Genomic DNA, 14,612 nt, shown 5'->3' with positions numbered 1-14,612 from the left:
TGTCATCTAAAGATTATACTTTCTGAATTTCAACTTTCTATCTGCAATAGTTCCTGAGATTTCAGCAATTTTAGTTTTTTGCGATTTGTGGGCGTTAGAGTGGGCGTGGCAGGATGCTGTAATAAACTTGCGCTGTCCCGGGACCTCAAGAATCTTCATGCTTAATCTCAGCTTTGTATCTGCTATAGTTCCTGAGATCTCAGCGTTCATACGGACGGACGGACGGACGGACGGACGGACGGACGGTCGGACGGACGGACGGACGGACGGACGGACGGACGGACGGACGGACGGACGGACAGACGGACATGGCTCAATCGACTTCGCTATTGATCCTGATCAAGAATATATATACTTTATAGGGTCGCAAAAGCTTCCTTCTATCTGTTACATACTTTTCAACGAATCTAGTATACCCTTTTACTCTACGAGTAACGGGTATAATAAGTTTATTGTTTTAGAGTTAATAATTGTTCGCCTCTTGAATCCGTCTCCAAATAGAATGTAACCGTTTTTTTCGATAAGATAAGCCACGTTGTCTACCAGCTTGCACAATTGATGCAGGTCATTTATTACTGGCAATTTTTGTAAAGCTCCAGCTAACTATATAAAGTTTCCTACTTGGCCAAAAGCGATAGTATTGTCTGTGATTCCAAAGGAGAGACGTCGAGAAAAGTGTAGCAGTATAATGGAAGGATTCCCCACAACTTACGATGCGCAGAATCGGATCTGGAGTGGAGCCAAACGGGTTCCTACATACACCGAAGAGACGTCTATTGGCAAGATAATATGCAACGTAATGAGGAACTGGCCAAACAACGTCTGTCAGGTGAGTCTGATCTGGTTACATCACAAAAGATCGCATAATCATCTAAATTTTATATCTAGATAAACGATGTGGATGGCGTGGAATTGACCTTTGGCCAAGGCATAACTTGGGCTATACGTATAGCCCAGATCTTTAAGAGTAAGGGACTCAAGTATCCGGACGTGATTGGCATTACGGCCAGAAACTCCACCTATGTAACTCCTGTGGCAGTAGCTTGTCTGTTGAATGGAACTCCCTTTCATGCGGTGAATCCGGTGTCTGACGAAGGTTGGTAATCAGAAGTTCTTATTATACAAATATATTAATATATTTGATTTTAGTTACGCTGACTCACATTTTGTCGATAACCAAACCAACTGTTCTATTTTGCGAGGGACAGGATGTTGAGAAAGTTCGTGCAGCGACGAAAGCATGGCAGCCAGAGATCTTTACAGTCGTTGACCCCATTGAAGGAGTCCCTCATATTGATACTCTTCTGGCGCCTACAAGTACAGAAATATTGTACCAGTGAGTACGAGGAGTTTATATTATAAAAATGTTAGTAATGAAACTTTCTTTTAGGCCAGAACTTTTGAAGGAAGGGGGTGAACAGACCATGGCCATTTTGTGCTCATCCGGGACAACAGGCTTGCCCAAAGCCGTTTGCATATCCAACCAAACACTTTTCTTGGAGTACTTGTAAGCCATAAAAAGTACAATTTTCTTTTTCAGATTCCTAATTGTATCCTCACACACAGTATAATGAACAGCGAATTAGTCACATTTTCCGCAAGTGGTCTGGACTGGTATAGTGGTCTGACCTCCTTTCTCTTGAGCACTGTCATTGGTAGCACCCGCATTATTACCAACAAGCCATTCGCACCAGACTATTTCGTAGAACTTGTCAAGAAGTATAAGATCAACTTTGTAATTCTGCCCCCTCGTCATATGTCTGCATTGACCGCATATCCGGGAGCCACAAAGGAAGCTTTGGCCTCTATCTCTACCATAAACTACGGAGGTGGTTTTACATCTATGACCACAATGAAGAAAATGCAGGAGCTCTGCCCGGATGCAATGCTGTGCTCAGGTTATGGAATGACCGAAGTCGGTGGAGTAGCCTTTAATTTTGGGCTCGATAACGCCAACGCAGCTGGAAAGCCACTGACAGGCATAAGAATTCGAATTGTGGATGAAGCTGGCAAGAATCTGGGTTACAATAAGACGGGAGAGATCTATGTCCATACAGGTCTTCCCTGGAAAGGATACTATGGAAATCCCATTGAGACTCGACGAACCCAGGACGATAAAGGATGGGTGCATACCGGCGATCTGGGTTATTTTGATGACACGAATCTGCTATATGTGGTGGATCGAAAGAAAGAGATTTTCAAGTACCAGGGAAATCATTACTGTCCGTCAGAAATCGAAGGTGTTATCTCAGAGCTACCCGAAGTGGACGAAGTGTGTGTGATAAGCATCTATAATGAGCAACAAGGTGATGCTGCGGGTGCCCTGGTGGTCAAGAGACAAGGAACCGCAATTACTCCTAAGGAAATAGCAGATCATGTGGCCAAGAGACTTCCTTCGATTCAGAAGCAACTTCACGCTGGGGTTCAGTTTACCGACAAGCTGCCAGCTAATCCAAATGGAAAGACATTACGACGGCTGGCACGAGAGGAGTTCGTTGCGAAGAAAGACGCTGGAAAATAATATTTTATTAGTGTAGTTAAATTAAATTTCATTTTTTTTTAACTTTACATAATCTCATTATTTGGTATTTCCCTTTATTTGGGTCAACACACACCCGAGTGACAAACTCTTATAATTTTATAGCTAATAGTATTTGTTAATGAATGAAATTATTAATCAGAAAGTTGTACAGATAAGAAAACTTGGAACTTTCAATGTCAACAATTAGGTAATAATCAGTTCTGAGTTATGATTGACAGACTTAGACAGGCTTATCGCAATCTAATGTGTACACATATTTATTAAACTATAAAATTATTATTATTAAAATAATGATAAGATTTTTCCTTGTTGGGTCAAAATAGGTAACATTTTGATATTAAAGAATTTTAGATTGCTAAATAAAGGTATTTTTTTTTCAGAGGTATAGAACTTTAAGTTGGCATTACTGCTCAAGATGGCAACCGATTTAACAGCTGTCAAGTGATTTATTCTCTGTTTGGTTTGGCAATTCATCAGAATAGACTCACGCCTAAACAACGCTTGCAAATAGTGAAATTTTATTTCGAACATAATCGTTTGTGCGGAATACGTATCGCGCACTACGTCCATTTTATCGTCGTCAAATCGGCCATCAGAGCAGTTGACCATCAGAACGATTAACCATGGAACGTTATTGCACCACGTTTACTCTTATTGATATTATTCTGTGGGGCTATGTAAAGTCATTGGTCTATTCGGTATTGCCGATATACGGCCACAAATGTTGGTAAAAGTCATCGGCGTTGGACGTCCAGATTGGACTACATCCGATGCAGCCGTGGCGGTCATATGCCAGAAATCATGTAATGTAATGCCACAAGATTATCTTTCGAATCGTTTCTTTCATGTCAATCGAATAATTCATCGTTGTTTTATTGAAATCTAAAGTTCTATACCTCCAATAAAGCACCCTTAATGCTAGCTGTGCTCCAGGCTATGAATGAGTAAGCTTTGTTCCGTTTTTCGTAATAACAAACCTACGTACCATGGTATGATTTAAAGTACTTACTTACTTGTCTTTCTCGTCTATTGCCATTCAAATAACATCAACAACATACTTTAACTTTATATATTTTTGCTTAGATTTAGTAAATTAAATAAATGTAGTTAGCAAATAGCCCCTGAGTTGTTTAAAGGTCAAGTGGTCGTAATTCTAAATTCTAATTCCTGGCCTGAAGCTCCATCCAGTGATGAGGAGCAGTGTGAGGAAGCCAAGTGATCTTCGTGCTGCTCCCGAAGTGGAATCACTAGGCATTGGCGACTCCGTAGGTTGCATATCCATGTCCGTTTCGGAGATCTCCTGCTCCCTGGTCACCTGTTCCACCTGCGGGCGGACATGACCTGGACGGATCTCCACCTTGGGAAGTGGGAAACAGTACACCCTTTCGATTTCCACTAATTGCGGCACAATGCTATCGGAGGAGAGGGATGTTTCTGAGACGGTCAGTGGTACACATATGGTCGGCTCCTCGGAAGCATTTCGATCTTCGTAAGGGATGCCCACTCGTGTTATATTCAGAGGCATCGTTTCCGGCACACTCAACTCGCTGTGCATCTGGGCGGAGTTCAGAGAGTCCTCATAGTACTTGTATTCATCGGCAGGATCAGAGACGCTTTCATCGCGCCTGTCAATATTGTCCTGGAGATTACTACCTATCCGTTCGGTGCTCGCCGTGTTTGAGGAAGTATCGATGAAATCAGTGGGCCAGTTTAGTAGTCCGGCAGTGGATCGTGTGGCCTGTGTGGGTGCCGGTGAATGCACCACGGAGGATTGCATAAATCCTGGAATCATAGAGCTCGTTGCTGGTGGTGCTGGCACTGTGGTGTCATAAGGATACGGATACGGCAGGGGCATCCAGTTGTCATCGGCGGAATGATGCGAATTTCTTCGATTGTCCGTCGTTGTGGACTCTACGGACTCGCTGATCTGCTTGGCAACGGCTTTAGGAATGAAATCCGTATTGTTGACCCCAACAGTCTCGAATTGATGGGGTTCCTGCTTGGTGGTGATTCTTCGGCGACCTTGCTTCTCTGGGGATCTCTCAATGCTGGCCGTTCGTAAAAAGGTTGGATTCTGATAGCCGCCAGGTGCAATGGGAGCGATCTGCTCTTCACTGGAACTTGATGGCTTGGAATCGATTGCTGGGGAATAGAAAGATTTTTTACATTAACTTTTGTTCACAAATTCTTGATAGGAAATTTTAAATAATCATATTATATATTTAACAATTAGGCAACCTTAGATAATAGTACTAAAAAAACATCTTGGAAACTAAAAGTTTAACTATTTTAAATGTCATTTAAGTTTATTGATATATATAACACCTTTCTTTGTTTTATTAAGTTTTCAATAAAAAATTACCATCTGCCGGCATTCCCATGAGCATGGCCTCCAGTCTTCCGTAGACCCGTTCCCTGGGCTGCTGATCTGACTCGCTTTCTGCTTCCACCTCATCTGGCTTTTTCGGATGCTCTGGCTTCCAATTGCCGTACACCACCGTCTCCTGACTGGGCGTGGCTGGGGGCAGCGGGGCACTCTCTTCGCGTAACAGCGGGATGTGACTGTGAACAGTAGAGCTGATGGGACCAGCAGCTGGCAAACTTGGCCAACTTCCCAGGGCCAGATCAGGTGCCCCAGCGGCAGAGGCGGGAATTTGCATATCCGCAATACGTATACGCCCCCTGGGACGAGGAGGACCCTGGAGTTGCTGTGTTGCAATTAGCTGACAACCACTGAAGGCGATCAGCAACCACAGTAGACACTCTTTCCGATGACTAACCATATTTAAATTATGCTAAATATCTCTTTCTATTTTGGTACTTTACTTTGTTGTTGCTTTTGTTTTTGGCAGATGCTGTGCCACTTTTCAAGTTTACCGTTAGTTTTCGAAGATTTTATTGATTCATTCTCGTTTTCAACAGCAGCCACAATAACAATCTATTGTTTGTTTGCTTTTTTTTTTTTTGCTTTTTGCTATTTTTTCTTTAACGGAGCTTCGATGTCAATTCAATATTCACATGCACTTGTTGTTGTTCTTCATCTAAAGCTCTTCACATCTTCACTTTTCTGCCGATCAACCTCTCCACTTGCCCATTTCTTTTCATTCCCAACACTCACACACACTTTTTCCGTACTACCGCTACCAGTTTAACGCTCCCGCGAATTTGTTTTCTAGCTTTCAAAGATCTTTTGGTCGAACGAAGTACTTCTGCCCCCTTGGTTTGCTGGCGATTTGTGATCTGCACGCGACGGCTTCTAAACGGCAACTGACTTGGCCAAATCAATTCCAACGGCCGCACAGGCCCACAAGAAAGATTCTTTCTAATCACGGGCCATAGAAATTTTCCTTTGTTCGGCTTCGTTATTATATGGCTCTTTTTTCTTCGTTTTTCGTCTTAATTATGCGCAAGAGCGTTGAAACTTAATGGCGAATAAACATTCTTTGGGGGCTATGCTTTTGGGGTCTTCCTTCTGCGGTTGGTGAAAATGCAGCGGAATTGATTTATCTTTAGACAGACTTAACTATATAGTATATACGACTAAATGTGTGTTTACGTTTTATGCAAATAAGTGGTGGTGGCCAAATCGTTTGCCGTTTTTTGGCCCAAAAGGTATTTCGGTTGTTTGTTCTTTCAGCTTGATGACAGACTTTTGAGTTCAACTGGTTTCTATATATTTACGTAGCTAAGGGCTAAATCTATACAAAATGCGAAACGGTATCTTATGAAATAATTGGCAGAATGAAGAGGTATCGAGGTAACTCGGCGGGAATCGAGGCTACGCTAGTAACCCATTCACGGACCACTTCAACCGGCTGGCTGGTAAACCCTCCGCCGACAACCTCTCCTTGGTAACAACTTGAATGGCACTGGCAAATCTGTCGTAATTATGCAACTAGCAACCAGTCGAGAGACTCCTCGCAAAAGAAAATTTCCATGGTGGCGATGTAGAAATATGGAAAATTGGAAAAACCCAACCTGCATGGAATGGGATCAACAAACTGACGTACGATGGGGTAATTCGATCTGCGAAGTAAACAATAAAGCAACCAAAGATGCACGGTAAATGGTGAAACACTACGAGAAAATAATGAGGACCCATAAACGCTTTGTCACGTCTGTCTGAACATCGTGGATATGGTCAGCTGTAAAACGGAAAACGGAAAAAAAACATACTGAAAAATAAAATAGAAATTATGGTAAATCCATCAACAAGTCGGTTCAGCATAATGGAAACGTTAGTTTTTCTTTTATTGTTTCAAGGCAGTGAAACTTTCACACTCGTTAATAAAATATCATTATTATTTTGATTGAGCGCCCCTGTGCTTCTTTTTTTTTTGGAACTTAGTTTGAAATTAAAAGAGAGTCATTAAATGTTAATCAATCAGAGTGGTACAGAAATTTGGAAGAACTTGCAGAGTGAAATCACAGTCTTGTTGATGTTGATATAGAATGCGAAGGAGTCACGTTTCCAGGATCATCGGTTCGGTGGGGGGAATGGGATGGGCCGAGCTTGTCTATTGGTTCTCCAGCAGGCCGATGTACTGGCCATTCTGATTGGCCACTCGTCGCTCCTCCAGTTTCCTGGCAAAGTCCGGATCCGTCTTGGCCCGCTGCTCTAGGCGCTCCTGCTGCAACTTAATGCCGGCATAGATCTGGTCAAGTCCCTTCTGGATCTCCTCGGGAATGGCCGGTGGTGTGGGAATATGATCGCCCGTTGCCCTAAATCCATTCTCGTCAGCTGTGTACTGTACATTAACTAGAGTTCCCTCGGGAGACTGGTAAGAATACTGGCCATGCTGGACCAAGACACCATTCGGATTTGTGTCGAAGTCCTTAAGGAAGCCGGTCTCCTCGTGAACGATGCTATTTCCGGTCTCGTATTCCGTCTTGTAGCTTCCATCCTCGCTCTGCTCCTTGTTGTACTTGATTATGGGTATCCAGGTGCTGGTCTCTCGGTGATCTTCATGACGATGATGATCTGGTTTGTCGTCGCGTGGTATATTATTCACATTGGGATGCTGGTGCGGATGATGGTGCTGTCCTTGGCAGGAGATGACCAACAGCACAAGAAGTATCTGGAAGGGATAAGTGCGGGTTAAGCTTATAAATAAATGGATACTAATATAACATCCCTCCTTAATAGGGTTAAAACGATTTTATAGTTTCAAGAAACAAAAACAAAAGTTTACTTCGAAAGAACTTTCTACAAAATTGTACACATCATTTAAAAATTGTATTACAAGTTAAAGATTTATAAAAACTTCTTTTAACATATATTTTTTTATTGGAAATTAGATTTTTAATCCAAAAGTCTCTTTAAAAAATCAACACACTAAATATTTTTAAAAACAAAATCAAAATAAAGCCACAAACGGAACTAAAAATTTATATTCGAGGAATATTTATCCTTGCAATCTTTTAATCAGGAGATGTTGCACTATTCCGTTGAAATATTTCTCTCAGCTTTTGGCCTGCTAATAATTCTTCACTCCAATTTTGAAAATCCAATAGGTCGGGTAAAATGATTGACTTGACCACTTACGAGCACTTTCATTTCGCAAGGAGTCACTGCTGCTTATCCACTGTATTCCACTGATTTGGCCCGCTTTGTCGCCCGTTTGGCTGGCACTGATCGCACTGGCTAGTGAAAGCAGCTCCGTTAGACACTGTGCCAAGCGCGGCCCTATTTAGGCCTTATATAGGCGATTCGCTCAGACCCGATCCGATCCTCCTGCTGCACTCGTGTCCATACCCACACACAGGTGAGCCACCATTGGAGAGCGTGCATTTGCAGTTTCTGTTTCAGTTTCGGATGCAGATGGAGATGGAGTCGGTGATGGCGTTGGAGATGGCGATGGAGATGCAGGTGAAGATGGGAATGGGGATGGAAGTGGAATTCGCCATAGTAGCTCTTGTTTTTGTTATATACGTCTGATCCGACCGATCGGTAATTGTTGTTTGTAGGCTCGTCGACGCTTAAATGCTAAAATAGAAAAAAAAAAAGCAATTCACTGTCGCTCTCATTTGAGGCTGTTCCAGGGGCTTAGTTAAGGGGAGATCATTGACTATACTATTAATGTTCCTTTAGTAGAACCTAGGGTATTGGAATATTATAAAATATATATTATACAAGCACATATCTTAAATATCTTCTTCTTTAATTATAGAATTCAATTTATAGTTCTTATTATTAATATGAAAACTCAAACTCAAAAATTTTTTACACCAAGTTCGTTTCCTAAGTCTTTTGTTTTCAAAGATATTTTATTATTTTTATCGAAAATTATTTAATTACTATTTAGTTCTGGTCTATTTTCTAAAACCCTCCATCACTGGCACCCACCTTAACCCGGCTTATTGTCGCTGTTCGTATTTGGCCTGCTCGTAGGCCCGGCTCAAATGTCTGCGAAACGTCCGTCCTCCACCAGCGCGTCCGGTCGTTCATCTTCGTAATGCCGTTATTTAGAAACAAGCCAGAACGAGTTTTTTTTTTGCTTTCGTTGTTGACTTGGCCAAAAGCGCCAGTCTGCACAGCTCGTGTTGGCTCTCTATCTGTTTCTCTCGCCCGGCAGAAGTGCATTTGGAGTGCATCCAAGATGCTGCTCCCTCACAGCTTCGGTTTCGGATTCATTTTCAGATTCGCACTCGGACTCAGATTCGGATTCACATTCTTGTAATTGCGGCAGTTTGGCGGATCCAATACCAACACCAGCGAAGCGCGAATTGTTGTAACAGCCAAAGTGCCCGGCAGATGAGGCAAGACGATAATTGAGTTCAAAGCGGGCCCGTGTCTTGGCAAATGTTAATTAGTTGCCAAACAATTGGGTTAATCTGCAACGCGTTTTGGGCCAAAAGAGAACAAAACAAACAAATCAGTTGTTGTCGTTGCAGGGGAAAAATGGCAAATTCAATCAGAGAGGACAAACAACTTGCAAGAGGCACTGCCTCGAGTTGAACAACCGCCGAAGAGCCGGCGAAAAAAAGAGCCCCAAATGCTGCCAAACTCCAACGCCTATTGCGACAAACAACTTCTCCTCCCTCTGGGCCATCATGTTTTTGGCCACGTCTTCCACGTCTTCCGCACCCACAACTCCAAGTCGAACGCCCGCCAAGCCTCCAGATTGCCAATGTTGCTGCCGTGTCTGCTGATGTTGCTGCTGTGCCTGTTGCTGTTGCTGTTGCTACTTTTGATGGTGATTCATTGCAGGTTGTGCAACTTTTTGAGATGCAGTTCCACGCACAGGCGAAAATGAAAATAAAAGAAAAAAAACGAAAGCTGGGCAAGGTTAGCTTTCGAGTGCACCACCACCAATCCAACAATCCAACATCCGACAAACCACCATCCCATTAGCAATTTTGCCCCACTCACACACTGACCCGTTGCTGCTGGCACAGGGAAATTGCAGCATCTGCAAATGTCAAACGATTTCACCCTTACATTCTTAGCATTTGTCGTTCTTATGAACAACATTTGACATTTCGGCTTTATCGCTGAGAGCCAACTTGGCTCACAGAACCCCATTGCTGGCCATAAATATTCAGGCTGCTGCTTTGTTGTTGTTTCTGCTGCCGTGTCGGTTGTGAAATGAAATGCCTTGTCGATGCCGGCCAATCTTGAGCTTGACTCGTAAATAATGCTCTAGTGGCGATTTTGAGGCAATCGTCAACGGAACTTGACATAAAGATCACGTACCGCTGGGCAGACAAGTGGCCTGGCCATAAAGTTCTTGATTAATTCTTAAGTGCTCCAAATTGCCATAACGACTCTTTCCATCTCGATTTAATCCTTGGATTCCATCTGGTAGCCGCTTTTAATGCACATTTGATTACATTTTCGTAAATTAAAAAGTCTTTGCCTTCTTTTTAATCGGATCGAACAAGAATCCGGTGAGGCTAGTATTAAAGACGTGCGCTTCGGGAGTTAGGAAATTCATCTCGATTTTAAAATCGGTCTCCGGCAAGAAAGCAGGTAAATTTTCAGCAATGTTTATGTTGGGGTATATGTAAAGACCCTAGAACATAAGAGTATCAAAGAAGTTTCCAAAACTATAAGCTGCATTACCTTGGGATGAGGACACTTCAGCTGAGATCCTTGCTTGCCAAAAGCTTTTACCACAATGGTCATGAAGCGATGGCCATGAATTCCCTTGACAAACTGGCATATATCCACGTTCACATCAATAACTTTCTGAAATGGTCGAGAAGGCCTTCGAGGCATGAACAGCTTAAAGGTGGCATTGAATTTCATAATGTCCTTAATGTAGTTCAGTTCGGCGGTGATCAGAGATTTCCCTGGCTCCAGAATAGTACACTTATGATGGGAAATGTACTCCGCATTTGGGTAGCAGTCGAAACTTCTCCACATCATTTGTAGGCGTGCCTTGGTAAAAGTCTACACAAAATTTAATTAGAATTAGTCTCAATCTGAACAATATACTCGTAGATATGCAAACCTTTGCTGACTCGCTTTGGCTAGCCATGAAAATCAGCAAAAATATCAAATAAAACTGAGCCATGATGTTGTAATTGTAGCTGCGGAAAATTACTACTGTCTGGTTTAAAAGCCAAAATGCGTTCTATAAGTGAAATCAGTCGTGGATAATGGTTTTCATAATTATACCCCAATAATTGATATTTTTTGTGATCACATTTTAAGTGGGCTTCTATACAAATTGAGCTCACAGTTCAAATTGTGGCGATAATGTCTTTGTTTATGGGCTCTAAATGCAGTCAGTCCATTAAAGTACTCTACTAAAAATAAAATATTTTAAATTTTGTGTTTATGTATTTATTATTCAATTATTTCTCCCAATAGACTAACGTTCAAGTACAGCTGCCTGCGGGAGTAGAAATCCACTTGGATAAAAAGCTGGGCGGTGGGCACAAACATAGGCAGGGCGTCTTCAATACTTATATTATGGTAGTAAATCAATCCCTGTAATATCCCTGATATTAGATTTAAAACAAATATAAAATATAAAAACCATAAATTAACCTCTTTTACGGGGCACTTTCGAGGTTGATTGCTCGACTTGACGACTGCATTAAACATATTCGATACCATAGTTCCTGAAACCATATCGGCTATGACGCGGCATCCATCGAAGGTAATGTCAAAAAACTTCCTAAACAAATTAGTTGTCTTAAATCTGGTCGAGATCTTCACATATGCCTTGATATTGTTGAGTTCTGCTAGCAATTGAAGCTCCACGTTCAATAGGGAGCGTCTAATGCCTCCAATCGTGCACTTCATCTGATCCCCATATTTAGGTCCCATCTGGCAATCAAAGCAATCCCATCGTATTCGCCTCTGTAAGTATATTGGATAATTAAGAAAATACTTTATTTAAAACTAATAGTTCACCTTGGCTTCATTGTAATGAATCAAATGGATGAGTAAAAAAGTCATCCGTAGGTAGCTCATCCACAGGTAGAACATTACTGCCGATCAGACGATGGAAAACTAAATGAGGTGATTCACTGATTGAAATTGTATTGAAATTATTAGGGTAATTACTAATCCATAACATAATTGTATATTTCTATCATTTGAATAGCCAATTGGGCGTAAAAATGTGTTTGAATGTAGAGTGGCCAAACTATGGTAAAACTTAACTATCTATATAAATAAATATTTTTGTTTCTAAGTTCAAATCCTATGATTTTCCATTCCCCATTATATGCAAAAAGATAACTGCCTCAAAGTATGCAACAATTTAATTGTAAATTCATGTAAATGTATATTTGGTATGTCAAAAGTAAAAAAAAAGTGTTTTAAAGGTTTCCATAAACATGTTTATTAAACTATACTTAAGTTCAGAGTTATAAAATATGGATATATATTTTGTATTAAAATATGTTCACTTAAGGAAATTTTACAATAAAATCATTACAAGAACTTCTTCCTTCTGGCCTTTTCTTTTGCAAGCTCATAAAGATGTCCGTGTAGAGTGATATTCATTGCATGGGCCACCTTTGGTATAAAGAAGTCCAAGTTTACAAAAAATTCCGATTCGGTTAGCATGGGCGGTAAATCGGTAACCGAAATGTTTTTAGACTCGAATTTACCCTGCAATGAGGCCAAAAATATTCATAATTTTTAATTTTTAAATTAAGCACATTGTCTACCTTTGGAAAGGGACATCTCCAGGCCATAGCGTTGCTGTTCCTGGCCAAAGTGTTAACCAGAAGGTCAATCAATACCTTCCGCTTGCGTTCACGCAAAACCTTGCACACATCGAAGGTGATATCGAATATCTGGGTTATGACCTTTTTGGCATTTGGAATCGATACCCTAAGCGAACCACTAAACGCAGTCAACTTATGCATAATATTTACAGATGCCTCCATGGTCCTATTTTTAGGGGTCAGGATCTTGCAATATAGATCAGCAAAATAGTTGGAATCCCCAACACAATCCATTTGGTGCATCTCCACATAGTAGCCCAGGTTCTTAGGAAAGGAAAAGTAAAATATTCAAACCTTCTCAATGTTTCGGTAGACTTACTGGAATCAACTTGGCTGTATCTATAGGAGGTATTTGCAGCAGACTGCTTATTATGATGCCGAAACACCAGAGAAATGGCTTCATTCCGGTGGCACAATGGTCGATCAACTGATCCCACGATTGGCCCACATTACTGATCACTGATGAAGTGGCATAATACACACACCTAATGACTATTTAATCATTCACATTATAGAGTAATTAAACGTCCCTCGTCTACGCAGCCATTCTGGTATGCCCCATTGGGTTGGTCAAACACACACTTGATACCAAATTCCTAGCCGGTATCCATATCAGCATCAATGTCGTTTGGTGTTGAGGGCTTTTACCAACAGAGCGCCATCAGTGTAAACAAATCTGGCTTAGTTGGCTCATGACCATCCCATCTCATCTCATCTCATCACCACTTTGCTATCATCATCAGTGTTAACCGCAAGCGTGAAGGGCAATTTGGTAATGTAATGTTATAGGCCATGCGAGGCTGAGAAGCAACTTCACTTCAGTTGTCGTTTTCATTATCGTTTCCAATATTTATTTCTCTCTTTTTGCAGGCAGTTTGATCGGTGTGTGTGTCTTGTGTATGTTTTTACTTAAAACTAACTACGGAATGTAGACATTTCAATTTCGTATGGCATTCAGGCAGTGCATAATACTTTCAAGCGAAATATTATTTAGGGCTATGGAATTAAGATAAAACTATTGCGGGGCCACGGGCAGATGGTCACCCTCGGGCTGGAAACCATTCTCATCGGCCACATAGCGCAGGGTGATGATGTTGCCATCGGGATCGCTGTAGCTGTAGGATCCAGTTTGAACCAGCACCAACTCCTCGTGCTCATCGATCACCTGGCCATCGGAGGTCTCGGTCTTGGGAACGATAATCTTCTTCAGGTAGCCAATGTTCTCCACGCGTATTCCGTTCGAGGTCTCGTAGCTATAAAGGGTGGGGATAATAAATAGAGTTATAGCTATTCAGGTTCTATATTTTTATAACTCACCTGCTGTTGAAGCTTCCATCGGCATTGTTCACATTATCCTGCTTTACAATGGTGGCAGGTGTGGTTGTGGTTGAGGCACTAGCAGCTCCTGCCCGCTGATCCTGGGGTCTGGCCAGGACATAGCTGAGCAGCATGGCAGAGCAGACAAGGAAGATGAACTTGTACATGTTGGAAGGGGAGTATAGGTATATCCTTTAACTAAGTCTTAAGTGTGGGCGGTATCCAGCGAGCGACTGTTGACTACCCAAACGAAAGCCGGGCTTTTTATACTCTGGTCCGTGACTTCGGCTGCTTACGATTTGCCATTACGATGGGCGCACTAGATAAGCTTCGAAGTACTCGCAGAAATTACGAGCGGGCGCTGCTGCTTCTTTTTCTTGTTGCCCGGGCTTTTTTTTTTTTGGGATTTTGGATTTCGGTTTCGGTTTTATTGCCCAGCGATGAGTAAACATCAGATCACACCGCCAAAAGAGATGAAGATGGAGCGACGATGTCAGCAGGTGACAGCGGGTCTTCATCTGCCCTCCCCTTCACCATCTCGTCACATATCGCAGATCTTGAC

General features: G+C 41.9%; 7 protein-coding genes across 7 annotated transcripts; 1 reads left to right on the top strand and 6 right to left on the bottom strand.

The window, feature by feature from the left end:
• The first annotated feature begins 686 nt into the window (after positions 1-686).
• LOC108106313 (4-coumarate--CoA ligase 1-like) lies at positions 687-2,802 on the top strand. The gene is made up of 5 exons (XM_017213283.1): positions 687-829; positions 889-1,096; positions 1,150-1,336; positions 1,391-1,507; positions 1,567-2,802. Exons 1-5 carry the CDS (start codon positions 689-691, stop codon positions 2,519-2,521), a joined length of 1,608 nt encoding a protein of 535 aa, XP_017068772.1. The 5' UTR covers positions 687-688; the 3' UTR covers positions 2,522-2,802.
• An 846-nt stretch (positions 2,803-3,648) lies between these two features.
• On the bottom strand, positions 3,649-5,794 carry LOC108106305. The gene is made up of 2 exons (XM_017213276.2): positions 4,905-5,794; positions 3,649-4,684 (listed from the first exon to the last, which is right to left on the bottom strand). Exons 1-2 carry the CDS (start codon positions 5,323-5,325, stop codon positions 3,696-3,698), a joined length of 1,410 nt encoding a protein of 469 aa, XP_017068765.1. The 5' UTR covers positions 5,326-5,794; the 3' UTR covers positions 3,649-3,695.
• Positions 5,795-6,762: 968 nt separating this feature from the next.
• On the bottom strand, positions 6,763-8,200 carry LOC108106292 (endocuticle structural glycoprotein SgAbd-2). Its single transcript, XM_017213261.2, has 2 exons — positions 8,088-8,200; positions 6,763-7,620 (listed from the first exon to the last, which is right to left on the bottom strand). Exons 1-2 carry the CDS (start codon positions 8,097-8,099, stop codon positions 7,060-7,062), a joined length of 573 nt encoding a protein of 190 aa, XP_017068750.1. The 5' UTR covers positions 8,100-8,200; the 3' UTR covers positions 6,763-7,059.
• A 2,186-nt stretch (positions 8,201-10,386) lies between these two features.
• On the bottom strand, positions 10,387-11,061 carry LOC108106233. Its single transcript, XM_017213158.1, has 3 exons — positions 10,999-11,061; positions 10,608-10,925; positions 10,387-10,557 (listed from the first exon to the last, which is right to left on the bottom strand). Exons 1-3 carry the CDS (start codon positions 11,059-11,061, stop codon positions 10,387-10,389), a joined length of 552 nt encoding a protein of 183 aa, XP_017068647.1.
• Positions 11,062-11,336: 275 nt separating this feature from the next.
• LOC108106390 lies at positions 11,337-11,991 on the bottom strand. The gene is made up of 3 exons (XM_017213397.1): positions 11,910-11,991; positions 11,541-11,855; positions 11,337-11,480 (listed from the first exon to the last, which is right to left on the bottom strand). Exons 1-3 carry the CDS (start codon positions 11,982-11,984, stop codon positions 11,337-11,339), a joined length of 534 nt encoding a protein of 177 aa, XP_017068886.1. The 5' UTR covers positions 11,985-11,991.
• Positions 11,992-12,394: 403 nt separating this feature from the next.
• Positions 12,395-13,136, bottom strand: LOC108106353. The gene is made up of 3 exons (XM_017213333.1): positions 13,053-13,136; positions 12,674-12,997; positions 12,395-12,614 (listed from the first exon to the last, which is right to left on the bottom strand). Exons 1-3 carry the CDS (start codon positions 13,134-13,136, stop codon positions 12,435-12,437), a joined length of 588 nt encoding a protein of 195 aa, XP_017068822.1. The 3' UTR covers positions 12,395-12,434.
• A 422-nt stretch (positions 13,137-13,558) lies between these two features.
• On the bottom strand, positions 13,559-14,305 carry LOC108106319 (endocuticle structural glycoprotein SgAbd-4). The gene is made up of 2 exons (XM_017213290.2): positions 14,051-14,305; positions 13,559-13,986 (listed from the first exon to the last, which is right to left on the bottom strand). The coding sequence occupies exons 1-2, from the start codon at positions 14,215-14,217 to the stop codon at positions 13,749-13,751; spliced, it is 405 nt and encodes a 134-aa protein (XP_017068779.1). The 5' UTR covers positions 14,218-14,305; the 3' UTR covers positions 13,559-13,748.
• Between the last annotated feature and the right edge of the window lie 307 nt (positions 14,306-14,612).

This window comes from Drosophila eugracilis, unplaced genomic scaffold (assembly GCF_018153835.1).
Source record: "Drosophila eugracilis isolate 14026-0451.02 unplaced genomic scaffold, ASM1815383v1 contig_90, whole genome shotgun sequence".
NCBI classification, from domain to species: Eukaryota; Metazoa; Arthropoda; class Insecta; order Diptera; family Drosophilidae; genus Drosophila; species Drosophila eugracilis.
The sequence above is the reverse complement of the archived record's forward strand: the minus strand, read 5'-3'. Positions and strand labels throughout refer to the sequence as shown.

Bases quoted from the DNA above. Each gene is read 5' to 3' on its own strand.
- LOC108106313 (XM_017213283.1), top strand. From the start codon at position 689: ATGGAAGGATTCCCCACAACTTACGATGCGCAGAATCGGATCTGGAGT. The intron at 1,097-1,149 runs GTTGGTAATCAG...ATTTGATTTTAG, and splicing joins GAATCCGGTGTCTGACGAAG to TTACGCTGACTCACATTTTG. The intron at 1,508-1,566 runs GTAAGCCATAAA...CCTCACACACAG, and splicing joins ACACTTTTCTTGGAGTACTT to TATAATGAACAGCGAATTAG.
- LOC108106305 (XM_017213276.2), bottom strand. From the start codon at position 5,325: ATGGTTAGTCATCGGAAAGAGTGTCTACTGTGGTTGCTGATCGCCTTC. The intron at 4,685-4,904 runs GTAATTTTTTAT...TCTATTCCCCAG, and splicing joins CATGGGAATGCCGGCAGATG to CAATCGATTCCAAGCCATCA.
- LOC108106233 (XM_017213158.1), bottom strand. From the start codon at position 11,061: ATGGCTCAGTTTTATTTGATATTTTTGCTGATTTTCATGGCTAGCCAA. The intron at 10,926-10,998 runs GTTTGCATATCT...ACTTTTACCAAG, and splicing joins GCCAAAGCGAGTCAGCAAAG to GCACGCCTACAAATGATGTG. The intron at 10,558-10,607 runs GTAATGCAGCTT...CTTATGTTCTAG, and splicing joins TGAAGTGTCCTCATCCCAAG to GGTCTTTACATATACCCCAA.
- LOC108106390 (XM_017213397.1), bottom strand. From the start codon at position 11,984: ATGTTCTACCTGTGGATGAGCTACCTACGGATGACTTTTTTACTCATC. The intron at 11,856-11,909 runs GTGAACTATTAG...ATATACTTACAG, and splicing joins TTCATTACAATGAAGCCAAG to AGGCGAATACGATGGGATTG. The intron at 11,481-11,540 runs GTTAATTTATGG...GGGATATTACAG, and splicing joins GAAAGTGCCCCGTAAAAGAG to GGATTGATTTACTACCATAA.
- LOC108106353 (XM_017213333.1), bottom strand. From the start codon at position 13,136: ATGAAGCCATTTCTCTGGTGTTTCGGCATCATAATAAGCAGTCTGCTG. The intron at 12,998-13,052 runs GTAAGTCTACCG...TCCTTTCCTAAG, and splicing joins ATACAGCCAAGTTGATTCCA to AACCTGGGCTACTATGTGGA. The intron at 12,615-12,673 runs GTAGACAATGTG...GCCTCATTGCAG, and splicing joins GGAGATGTCCCTTTCCAAAG to GGTAAATTCGAGTCTAAAAA.
- LOC108106319 (XM_017213290.2), bottom strand. From the start codon at position 14,217: ATGTACAAGTTCATCTTCCTTGTCTGCTCTGCCATGCTGCTCAGCTAT. The intron at 13,987-14,050 runs GTGAGTTATAAA...CACCCTTTATAG, and splicing joins GATGGAAGCTTCAACAGCAG to CTACGAGACCTCGAACGGAA.